The 12,491-nt window shown below is 56.2% G+C and overlaps 1 protein-coding gene across 7 annotated transcripts in view; it reads left to right on the top strand.

Moving 5' to 3' along the window:
* The first annotated feature begins 630 nt into the window (after positions 1-630).
* The window catches only part of WNK2 (WNK lysine deficient protein kinase 2), a 99,554-nt gene continuing 87,693 nt past the window's right edge, over positions 631-12,491 (top strand). For all 7 annotated transcript variants that reach the window (XM_060200564.1, XM_060200563.1, XM_060200562.1 and 4 more), the window contains exons 1-2: positions 631-778; positions 1,248-1,951. In XM_060200564.1, the coding sequence (XP_060056547.1) occupies positions 1,250-1,951 (702 nt within the window). In that variant the 5' untranslated portion in view covers positions 631-778; positions 1,248-1,249. The remainder of the gene's footprint in view (positions 779-1,247; positions 1,952-12,491) is intronic.

The raw sequence follows: 12,491 nt of genomic DNA, 5'->3' as shown, positions 1-12,491 counted from the left end.
TCCTATCCACAGTCTTTGCAGCTCAGCTCTGACTCAGGAGCTCTGGGATAGAGGATGATTCTGCCTCCAGGGCTGTTTGCCCTTCTGCTTGCAAAGTGGACACGTTGATGACGAGGCTCACCTTCATGGAGGTGACACCCTGATGGGTCCTTTTGGGGGCAGTGTAAGGAAGAGAGACTTTCTGGGCGCACACACATCCTGTGCTCTGAGGTCGGGGGCGCCGGCCGGGGCCAGGTGAGGCAGGGCGATCCCAGGCCCTCGGGGGCCAGATCCCCCGGAAGGGGTCAGGAGCCGGGTGGGAAGGGTGTGGACCAGCGCGGGGCCGCCGGGAAGCTTAGGGGAGGCGGGGGGCGGGAGGCGGGGGGCGGGGGGGTGGGGGCTCGGAGCCGCGGGCAGGTGGCCGCCGCCGCAGCCAGGTGGGCGTGCCAGGCCCCGCCCCGCGCGCAGGCCGGGGGCGGGCGAGCCGAGGCCCCGCCTTCCTCGCGCGCCGGGTCGGAGCCGGTGCCGGAGCGCCGCGGCTGGAGCTCGCAGCACGCGGGAGTGCGGCCCGCAGCGGGGCCCCGGGGCGACGACGCTGTGACCCGGCCCCGAGAGCGACCCGGCCGCGGCCCCGGCTCGGGCTCGGGCCCCGAGAGCGACCCGCCCAGCGCGAACCCCGGCCCCGAGAGCGACCGGACCCGAACGCGGACCCTGGCCCCAGAGCGCGGCCTCGCCCGTCTCGCCCGCCTCGCCCGCCCCGGCCGCCCGGCCGCGGACATGGACAGCGCCCGCTCGCCCTGTGAGTGCCGAGCCCCCCGCCCGCCGCCTTTGTGTGCGCGCCGCGCCGCCGCAGCCCCCTCCCCGCGCGCCCCTCCTGCGCCCCCGGGCGCGTCCTTTGTGGAGCTGCCGCCTGGCCGGAGCCGCTTCCCCCGACCTCCCTGTCCCCTCCGCTGCCCCCCCTGGGGCCCCTAGGGCCGGGGCCGCAGGACAGCCCAGCAGGCCCCTTCCTCGGGGCTGGCCGGACGCGAACCCCTCCTCTGCCCGGGCCTCCGGTCCCCCTGGACGCCCTCCCCGAGCCCCCTGGGGCAGAGGCAGGTCCCCGGACCCGAACCCCGGGTCGAGCGCGCAGCCCCCCGCCCTTGGGGACAGCGCCGCCAACCCCTAGCTTGCCGGACTGGGTAGGGCGCGGGCCCCGGGCGGCGCTGTCTCATCCCGCGGCGGGCCGGGCAGGTGCGGCGCTCACGCGGGCCTGTGTCCTTGGCCCGCAGAGATGAACGGCGATGGCGGCCGCCGAGACGCCCCCGGCGCGCTGATGGAGGCCGGGCGCTGCGCGGGACTCCCGGGCATGGCGGAGCCGGCGGCGGCGGTGCCGCGGACGCGGGCGGCGCGGCCCGGGCCGCAGCGCTTTCTGCGGCGCAGCGTGGTGGAGTCGGACCAGGAGGAGCCGCCGGGTCTGGAGGCGGCCGAGGCGCCGGGCGCGCAGCCCCCGCAGCCCCTGCAGCGCCGGGTGCTGCTGCTCTGCAAGACGCGCCGCCTCATCGCCGAGCGCGCCCGCGGCCGCCCCGCCGCGCCCGCCCCCGCCGCGCCCTGCGCGCCCGCAGCGCCGCCCGCACCGCCCGCACCGCCCGCAGCCCCCGGGCCGGAGCCGACCGCTAGCGAGCCGGGCCCCGACTCCAGCGCCGCGCCGCCCGAGCCCGTCCCCGACGGCGGCCCCCTGCGGGAGGCGGCCGAGGCCAAGAAGGAGGAGGACGCCGGGGTGACCGGGGCGAAGCCAGAGCCCGAGCCGGGGCGCGCTCGCCAGGATGAGCCCGAGGAAGAGGAGGACGACGAGGACGACCTCAAGGCCGTGGCCACCTCGCTGGACGGCCGCTTCCTCAAGTTCGACATCGAGCTGGGCCGCGGGTCTTTCAAGACAGTCTACAAGGGGCTGGACACGGAGACCTGGGTGGAGGTGGCCTGGTGCGAGCTGCAGGTGAGGAGCGTGCGTGGCAGGGGGGTGGGGGTGCTTCCTCAAGGCCTTGTGACCCGGGGTCTGCCTGGCCTGGGGCGGCCCTCGGGTGGCCTGGTGTGTCCTCCTCCGTGGGGGTGGCCACTGTGCCCCATTCGGTAAGTGGAGCACGGGTCCACCTGTGAGTGGGCCCATACGGGAGAGTGGGTACTCAGGGGCGTGTCTTAGTAGTGAGTCAAGTCTGTTCTTCTCCACCGAGTTTCTTTCTGGGCTGTTTGGACCCAGGCTGTCGGATGGCTGTGTCTTTGCAGAAGCAGCCTGCAAGCTGCAGGGTCCTGTGTCCAGGTGGGGACAGGACAGTCTGGGGGCTCAGAGCACACCCCTTGCAGGTGCCCCACCTGAGGATGCCCGCGGGGCTGCCTCTGTCTCATCTGGCTATTCCCGGGGCCTGTAAAACAAGGCCTAGGAGTCTTCGGGGCTCTCCCAGGGGCCAGCTCCTTCACAAAATGGATGCACGGATGGTCTTCTAACACACCATGCAAAACACGGGTGGGGTATTATTATTATTTTTTTTTTTGGATGCAAAGACTCTGGGCTTGAATTTTTCATAACCTGGCCTCACGTTGGCTGTGTCAGCCCTGGAAGATTATATAAACGTAACCCGAGCTGTTCTGGGCCAACCTTGGAAGCTGGGGCAGTGCCTGTCACAGCGGGGTGTTTACTGGCTCTCTCTTGTTTGGGGGGGGCTGTATAGGGGGGGTTGTCAGCTGTTGGGCACAGGGCCGGGCGTTTGCGAGTGAGTGCCGCCCATAGGGTTGTAAGCCTACCCTGTGGCCTGTAAAGTTACCCAGCTGCTTTTCCAGGCCTGGTGTGGGCCGCCCACCACACTGCAGGATGCCTGCCTTTTTGGCTCAGAAATGGATTTGGTTACTCTCTGTCCCTGAATGCACATTTGCAGGATAAATTTGCCAGCTGTCAACCTGCCCTTTTCTCTCCCCTGACCCCAAACAAAGAACTGTGAATGCACTTCTTCTGATAGCACCTTGGTTTTAGGATGGAACGTGGGTTTTCAGGACAGTCAAGTGGCATCTTGTGGAGTCCTTCAGGAGGAGCTGAGAGTTCCCTTGCCCTCCCTCCTGACTGGCTGGCTGCAGGTTCCAGGCCTGCTGAGAGGTGCAGGGTAGGCGGGTGAGTGGAGCCTTGGGGTGTGCTATGACAGTGAGCTGGGCACCTCTTCTGCCGAGACACAAGAATGATGGGAGAGGACAAAGTGGATTGTAGAGAGCTGGTGTCCTGCCTGTTTGTTGGCTCTGGGATGGAAGATGAGCAGGTCTTGCAGCAGGCAGGGGCAGGGAGACCTCACAGCAGAGTCTTGCTGAGCTGGTTGGGGCATTGCAGCACATGTGACCCTTGGAGCAGGCTGTTCATTCCCAGTCCCTTTAAGGAAAGGCAAACGGTCATCCCTGGGTATGCCTTCCCTCCCCCCACCCCACCTCGGGGAGGAGCCTGGCTGCTGTCCAGGGGTCTCTTATTCCTGGACTTTGTTGGGAGTGGGGACGCTGGCGATAGCTTCACGTGATTCTCCTTGCACAGGTGTTACTTGGGGGGACTGTCTCCATACCTGCTCTGACAAGAAGGGTTACTGTTAAACCTTTGCTCTAGGCCCATGTACAGCATTTGGGGCCACTGCCAGCTGCTAAGCTTTTTGAGAGGGTTTTGCTTGAGAGGGCCTGGCCTGGCTGTGCCCAGGAGAGCTGCTTTTGCTCAGAACCCACCATGCATCTGGCCTTCTCTCCACTGACTGATGCAGCTATTTGTTTTATGATTGAAGACCTCCCTTTGTCCCCCAAGGTCACGGGGGGGGGGGACATTGCCACCCCAGGGGGTTGCACATCTTAGAAAGAGGCCACTGGCTGCCTGTCCTGAGGAGAGGAGCAGGGAGGGGTGGCAGCTGGGGGCACTGGGAGAGGGAGGGGTACCAGGAGCTTTGTAGAAGTCCTTCCATCTTCCACCAGCCTTTGCTTCAACACCCCTAGGCTCCTTGGGGCATCTTTGGGATGCCCTGAACACTGACCCATCCTCCCTCCATATACTAGGTGGCTGTACACCTGTCAGCCACCCACTGGCTTTCTCCAGAGTTCCTTGCCGAGGAGAGAAGACCGAGTTCTGGGCCCACTAAGCCTGACTTGGAGAAGGGAGGATCCCCATGACTTCCAATTTCCTTTAATAAATTAGTGTTGAAAGGGCTTTGCGGAAAGCAGGCTGTGCTTGTCTGACATCAAAGGGCAGAGATGTTTCCCTTCTTGAGTTCTCCGGACATCCAAAACCGACGATTTTACAGGGAGAGTCATTTTAAAGTATTATGTTTTTTTTGAATGAATAATTATTCCTGATGCCAGAGCACAGTACAATGGCAATCCAGCAGGGAAAATGGACCCACAACCCACAGTCCTCATCTGGCTCATGACCCTCACATCTCTGGCCTACCTTAGGTCACCTCTTCTCCCACAAAAGCCCTGTCCTGTCAGACAGTGCTTGGGGGTGTTGGGGGCTCCCCTCCCTGCCAGCTCAGAGCTGTCCTGGGCAGGGGAGGGGTATGAGCCTCCAGTACTGCTTAATGCATCTCAGAGCACCCTCTTTCATCTGCTGCCCCCCTCTGAGCTGTCCTGGGCCCCTGAGCAGAGAAAATGCCCCCTATTCAGACCCTGGACAGTGGCCTTCCTCAGATCCCCTGTGCCTCCTGACAGTGACCTGCCTTTGGGGAAGGCAGGGTCCTCAGGCTTTGTGTGCCTCCCGCTTCCCTTGGAAGGGCACTCAGAGTTGCTCTAACAGGTGAGCACTGCCTCTGGGAGCCCTGCTTAGAGCTGTTTTCACTCTGGTGTGTAGGCCTGGGAGTTGGTCTCCTTCACGAAGGTGTCAGTCCTTCCTTGACCTGCCAGCCAAGCAAGTACTCGCAGGGCTCTTGCAGGACTGTGCAGGTTGCAGAGAGGTGCCCCCAGGGTTGAGTCCCCACCAGTCAAGGACAAGTCCTGGGTCCTCTGTGCCCCACACAGAGTCAGCCTGCTGTTGCAGCCTGGAGGCATCTGGGCTGCCAGGGCTGCCAGGGACTTGTGCTTGAGACTATGGAGAGGTTTGCACACAGCCGCAGGACCGCTGTAATCCAGTGGCCTGCCAGCTACAGAAGAGCCGGGTGTTCCTGACTCGCCGGTCCTCACCAGGTGTCTGTGCCCCCTTTACCTGCCCAGCCTGGAAGTGGATGATCCCTGGAGTAGTTTGCTATGAGTGGCCCTGCTGAGGACACTTGTCCTCAGAGGACAGCAGATCTACTGCCGTTGGCAAGGTCTGACGGCTGCTCTAGGGGCCATGGGCAGCCCTACCTGTGTGGGTGCTGGCACACCACTGTGACCTAGTGCCAGAGGCTTGACCACTGGCCTGGAGGGTGAGGTGCGGACTGGTGAAAGACAACTCATTGGCTGGACCAAGGTCCTTAGAAAGGGCTCAAATTGGTGGTCATCCTGTCTCTCATAGCTTCTCCTCTTCCTTCTCTGCCCCCTCCCTTCCCCTCGCCTTCTTCCTCCATGGTTTTTTTTTTTTTTGCGACCAGGGCTAGTGCTGGAGCTCGGTGCCTACAGGGTGGCCACCATCCCCTCTCCCCTTCTTTTTATTTGCCAGGCCAGAGGGAAATTGAGAGGGAAGTGGAGATAGACTGATTGATAGAAAGACAGCTACCTGCAGTAGACTTAGCTGCTCGTGATGCTTTCCCCCTGCAGGTGGGCACTGGGGGGCTTGAATCCCAGCCCTTTCGCTTCCCTACCACACAGCTCCACCCTCTCTCTTTTATATCTGCACTTTTTTGCTGTGAGAGTTGTCAGCTGAAATTACTTGGACTCCTGTGCTGAGCCTGAGCTCCGGAGCTGGCTCACACACCACGGTCACCACAACTTTGCTTTGTTGGGGAAGAGAGGTTGCTGTCAGCTTGACCGAAGGCTTGCGAGGATGGGACTTCCCCTCCACCTCCACCCCCTTTACTAGGGCAGAAATATGGTGCTCAGCACCCAGAGCGTGTCACCCTCCTGTTGGTGAGGTGAGTATGGTCGGTGCTGACAGACTGGGTGCTGTCAGCCATGCCAGGCACTTGAGCCTTGTTCCCTGATTTAATTTAATTTAATTTTTTATATTTATTCCCTTTTGTCACCCTTGTTGTTTTATTGTAGTTATTATTGTTGTTATTGATGTCATTGTTGTTGGATAGGACAGAGAGAAATGGAGATAGGATGAGAAGACAGAGAGGGGAGAGACAGACACCTGCAGACCTGCTTCACTGCCTATGAAGCGACTCCCCTGCAGGTGGGGAGCCGAGGGCTCGAACCAGGATCCTTATGCCTGTCCTTGCACTTTGTGCCATGTGTGCTTAACCCGCTGCGCTACCGCCCAACACCCTGTTCCCTTCTTTTAAGACTGAGTGTATGCCTATCTGGATCTCCTTTGAGACCTGGGGGCTACACGTGCCAGGCTAAGCCTGCTTCTGACCCAAACTGCGTGTATTTTGGGCCATAGAGTGAGGCTGTCCAGACTCACTTTTTTGGGGGGTGGGGGCAGGACTGATAGGCTTTTCCCTACCCCTACCTTTCCTAGGTGGCAGCTTATGGCCCACTCTGAGGTGGGGTGAAGCTCTGCTACTGTGAGAGCCTTAGAGCACGGTGGCAGTGAGGAAAGGAATTGCTGAGAGGAGGGGAGAGAGTGGATGTTGGCAGAAGGTTCTGGATGCTGATCTCATGCCAGGGGCTCAGCAGCACAGCCTGGCACACGTGGGCGAGACAGACCAGGATCCCAGGGAACGGTTCACAGGACAGCAGAAGGCACACAGGACAGGACATGTTGGTGCTGAGCTGGGAGAAGCTTGCAGGGGGAGAAGCTTGCAGGGGGTGAGCTGCAGGTCTGGGGAGAAGCCCAGGATAAGGTTGCCTCCACCTGCCACCCACCTTGCAGACAGCTGGACTTGCACCCTTTCTGCATGGAATAGGCGTCTCTTTGAGCCTGTGGCTGGGTCTGGCTTTAGGTTAGAGCTTCTCAGTGCCTAGCTTTGAGCTCCCAGTCACAGCTTCCATGGGAGAGAATCTGGCCTGCCTTAGGTCACCTCTGGATAACTGTGGGCTGCCCTGCCTGAGCACCGGAGGTGGCCACAGTGGTGTCAGAGGTGATGAGTATGACTGTGGAATAGGGGGCGAAGCTGGGTGTGTTCAGGCCCCCCCCCCCCGCCCTCCCCAGCAGGGTAACCTTTGGGGAAGGCACCTTCCTGTGCCTTGCTTATGCCGAGGGGAGAGTGCTAGCCACCCTCAGAGGCTGTGGGGGCTGGAGGGCAAAGTTCATCAGCGCTCAGTAAAGGCTTTTCTCGCCCCATGCTTCCCCCACCCCTGCGAACAGCCCAGCCCCCAACCCCAGCTCTGCTCAGCTCTGGCTTGTGGTGGTGCTAGGGACTGAACCTAGGACCTTTGGTTCTTCAAGCATGACAGTATTTTTTTGTAACCATTATGCTATCTCTCCAGCCTTAAAACAGGTGGTGTTTGTTTGTTTGTTTTAGCAGAAATTGGAGAGAAGCTGAGTCTAGAGTTCTGGAGTTGCAGAGCGATGGGTGGTGGTGGTGGTGGTGGTGGTGTCTCCCAGGTGCACTCAGGCTGAGGACTGAGCTTGTGTGCTCCGTCCGCTCCGTCCTGTCCGTCCAGCAGGATCACCTGGCTGCCGCCGCCTTATCTTCCAAGCTACAGATAAGGAAGGGGGTGCAAGCGCAGCAGCTGAGGCTCTGAGAAGCAAGTCAGGATCTGCCTCTGGCCACAGACCATCCTGGGGCTGTCTGGGGGTGTCACTGCCGGCACAGAGGCCTGTGAGGGTGGATCAAAAGGGGGGGGAGTGCAGCTCACCTGGGGTTGGCTCCCTGAGGGTCAACTGTAGGTTTTCTTCTTCAAGAATATTTGCTGATCAGTCCTTTTCTCTGGAGGGTTGAGTTCTAAGGACTTCACAGACTACTTAGTTGCTACCTCTAATTTATGTCAGCTTTTAAGAAATCTGTGTTACAATTTTTTTTTCTTGCGGGTGGGGGAGGGCAGAATAAAAGAGAGCAAGGTAGTCTGCTGTAGAGAAGTGGATCTGTGGAACACAGACAGCTACAGTGGATCTGTGGAACAGAGTGTAGAGCTCAGAAGCGAAGCCACGTAAATATAGTAAGTTGACCTTTGACAAAGGAGCAAAGGTAACGCAACAAAGAAAATCTTTTCAACCAACAGAGCAGGAACAACTAGACAGCCACGTGAGAAGACATGGTTCTAGGCACAGACCGTGCACACTTCAGACATTAAAGCAAAATGAATCTTAAGACTTACAAGGTAAAGTGTAGGATCATAAAACTCTTCGGCTGTAACAGAGGAGACACATAGGTGGCCTTGGGTTTGGTGGTGACTTTAGATAATACATAGAATAGCAAAAGCTTGGTACTGAAAGCAAATACTAGCGGCCAGGGAGGCAGCTTAGCTGTGCTCGTGGTGAAGCATGTGAGGCCCTGGGGTTGAGCCCCAGCACTGTTTATGATGGAATGATGCTCCGCTTGGTACCTCTCTCTCCCTTTTAAGTTTATTTTTAATCTGTATTTATTTATTGGGTAGAGACAGCCAGAAATCAAGAGGGGTGGGTGAGACAGAGAGGAAGAGAGACACCTGCAGCCCTGCTTCACCACTTGCTGCTGGTGGGGACATGGGGGCTTGAACCCGGGTCCTTATGCATGGTGACGTGTGCTCAGCCAGGAGGTGCACCACCACCCGGCCCCATCTCTCTCACTCTCACTCTGTCGTACACGCACATGTGTGTGCGCACACACATACAGAAGAATAAATAGGAAATGTTATGGGTTGAACTTTATTTTTTTACCAGAGCACTGTTTAGCTCTGGCTTATGGTGGTGCGAGGGATTGAAACTGGGACTCTGGAGCCTCAGGTATGAGGATCTCTTTTAACCATTATGCTATCTACCCTTATAACCATTATCTCTACCCTTATAACCATATCTCTTATAACCATTATGCTATCTACCCTCTGCCCGGGTTGAACTTTATTAAAATGAAAAACCAGAGACTAGCTCAGTGGGAGAGCACATGTGCGTATACCTCCTGTGTATGAGGTTCTGGGTTCAATCTCTGGTGCCGAAATTAAAGAAAAGAGAAGAGTCTGAAGAAGAAAGGCATGAAGAACATGGGAGAAAAATCTGCAGGGCACAAATCCAGTTAGGAGCCATTAATTCAGATTTACAGGGAACTCTTAAAACTCGATAATAAACCAAACAAGTTGATTAAAAAGTGATTAAGCAGGGGCCAGACAGTGGCACAGCTGGTTAGGCACACACACTACGGTGCACAAGGACCCGGGTTCAAGCCCCTAGTCCCCACCTGCAGGGGGAAAGCTTCACGAGTGGTGAAGCAGGGCTGCAGGTGTCTCTCTGTCTCTCCCTCTCTGTCTCCCCCCCTCAATTTCTGTCTCTATTCAGTAATAAATAATAAAAAAAAAAGTGGTTCAGCAGACCAGGTGATGGCATACCTGATTGAATGTCCAAGGACCTGGGTTTGAGCCCCCACTCCCCACCTGCGGGGGGGGGGGACTCTTTACGAGTGATGAAACAGGTCTGCAGGTGTCTCTTTCTCTTTTCCTCTCCATCTCCCCCTTCTCTCTTAATTTTGCTCTGTCCTACCAAATAAAATAGGGGGGAAAAAGTGATTAAAAAAATGGGCCAAAGACTTTACCAGACACCTCATTAAAGATGATATTCAGGTAGCAATTATGCTTATGAAAATCCATTCAACTTCATATTATCAGAGAGATGCAAATTAGGACAATGAACTGCCTGTATACACACATTAGAAGGGCCCAAATCTGGATCACTGATAGCTGCTAGTGCAGAGAGGACGTGCGGCTGCAGAACTCAGGTCGTGCTGACCGGGATGCCACGTGATGCGGCTACTCTGGGAGACTGCTCAGACTTTACAAAATTTACTTTTTTTATTATTAATTTTTTTGCCTCTAGGGTTATCGCTGGATCCACTGCTCCTGGCAGCCATTTTTTTTTCCACTTTATTGGATAGGACAAAGAGAAAGTGAGAGAGGAGGGGATGATAGAGAGCGAGAAAGAAAGATAGACACCTGCTTCACTGATTGTGAAGCTTCCCCCCCATGCAGGTGGGAATCCAGGGGTTCAAACCCTGTTGTATGCTTTACATTGGGTTGTTCTAGCTCTCCCCCTGCCAAGAAAATTGGTTCAGTCCTGCTAGTTTTGCGGCCCGCTTGTCCCTGCCCCAAGGAACCCCGAGAGAGTTCCAGAGTTGGAGAGTTCGAGAGTGCTTGGCGCCGCTGCGGGGGAAGGAGGCAGCAGAGTTCTGTTTGGTGATTAGTTTGGTTTAGTTTATGAATCGTTGTTCCTGAATAAAGAAATACAGCTTCCCTGCCCAGCTGTACGTCTCTGGTCGTCTCTGTTACCCGCCCGTGAAGCCAGCCCGGCCAGCTGGAGCCTCCGAATTTTAACAACAAAACCCAAGTCCTTGCCTGAGTCTTTACACGTATTACTATGTGCACTTAACCCAGTGCGCCACTGCTCAGCCCCTATACAAAACTTACCACATCCTTACCATGTAAATCCATCCAATTGTGCCATTTATTATTTTATTTTACTTATTAATAGAGGCAGAGAAATTGAGGGAGAAAGGGCAGTAGAGAGGGGGAGAGAGAGAGAGAGAGAGAGAGAAAGTGAGTCCTACAGCACTGCTTCACCAGTCAGAAAGCATCCCCCCAGGTGGGGCCTGGGGACTTGAACCCTAGTTCTTGTGCATTCAACCCAGTGTGCCACTGCTTGGCCAGCTCCTTAGTATTTACCCAGAAGAATTGAAAGTTTATTGCCACCCGAAAATCTACGCAGGGATTTTATAGCAGCTTTACTCATAATTGTCAGAATTTGAAAGCAACCAAGATGTCCTTCAGTCAATGACAGAATAAACTATAATATATTCCAAGGGCGGAATACTACTCACTGTTGACAAGAACCGAGCTAGTGAGCCTTCCAGACACGGGGGAAACGCAGGTGCGTATTACTAGGTGAATGGAACTAGGCTGAGAAGGCTACACACTGTGTGGTTCCAATTAGATGGTATTCTGGAAAAGGCAGACCCATGCAGGTCATAATAATGTCCGTGATTGCCAGGGATTATGGGCAGAAGGAGGCATGAATGGGCAAAGCACAGAGGAGTTTTAGGGCAGTAAAACTGCCCTATGTGATGCTGTAATGACAGATACTTGTCATTATACATTTGTCCAAGCCCAAACAATGTACAACACTGAGTGAACCTTACTGTAGACTGTGTGCTGTAACCAAGTTCTGTGACTACTGTCAGCCTTAGGGGGAGCTGGGAGGGAGTCTATGTAGCTTTCTGCTGAAACTTGCCGCAGTCCTCGACTTCCTTTTACAGATCGTCTGTTTATTTTAAAAAATCATGTAACAGCTCTTTGAAAGAAGTTTGCGGAAATGAACAGAAATCACGCATAATCCAAGGAAATGCAGCTGATTGTTTCTCCGTAGTACCTTCAAGTTCTCGTTCACACACATATGTTATCTTTTATAAATACAGCTGCAATCCCAGAGTGCTACAAGCATTTCAAACTCATCTTTTCATTTGTTTTTTTGAGTGCTTTTGAATGGTGTTGGTTTGTGAGGAGGGGCTGTGGTTCGGGCATTCATTCCTATCTGTGTGCTTGCTGTTGCGGTCTTCACAGAAAGCCTTTCTAGCAAGGCCTGCTCAGCTGCGCCAGAGGGAGGTGAGGGACTAGGGAAAGCCTTCCTGGCCTCGGCCATGGCCTGTAGCCCTGGGCTCCCTGAGAAACTGCTTTTAGAGCCCTTGGTGCCTAGAGGTATTTATGTCTTCATGTTTGTGCCAGAAGGGCCTGAGCAGGTGGTACTGTCATGGCCAAAATGTGCTGAGGACCGAGACTTGCTGACCTTGGAGCTGGGTGTGTTTCCCAAGGCGTTTAGAAATGACTCTAGAAAACAGGGTGTCATTCCGCAAGGGTAGAGGAGCCAAGTAGGTGGTGGTGGTGGTGGTGGTGGTGGTGTGGGGAGTGTGTGGGAGGCTTGGGGCCCTGGAAACTGCAGGGCTGTCCTGATGGGAGTGCTCACCACTGTGAGTTCCTCAGGTCCTCAGAGCCACCTTGGGAGATGTTGGTGCTCTGTCGTCACAGATGAGAAGGGGGGGCTTTCGAGCTCGCTCACAGGAGGCCTTGTCTTCCACGGGAGCTGCTGTAGGTTGTAGCCGGTAGGCTGGGGCACGCCGTGTCAGGCTGGCAAGACAGCTCACCTACGTGGTGTGCATACTTTGTCACATGCACGGCACAGCTTCAAGGCCAGCCTCGCCCATGTTAGTGGACTCTGGTGCTGTGGTATCTTTCCCTCTGTCTATCTGAAAAGGGTAAACTTGGAGCTGTGAAGCCCTGCTGACTACAAAAAAAAAATACAAGTGCTTGCTGTGTTGAGAAGTTCTTTG

The sequence above is a fragment of the Erinaceus europaeus genome, chromosome 10 (genome assembly GCF_950295315.1).
Source record: "Erinaceus europaeus chromosome 10, mEriEur2.1, whole genome shotgun sequence".
NCBI classification, from domain to species: domain Eukaryota; kingdom Metazoa; phylum Chordata; class Mammalia; order Eulipotyphla; family Erinaceidae; genus Erinaceus; species Erinaceus europaeus.
This window is presented reverse-complemented; position numbering and strand designations above follow the sequence as displayed.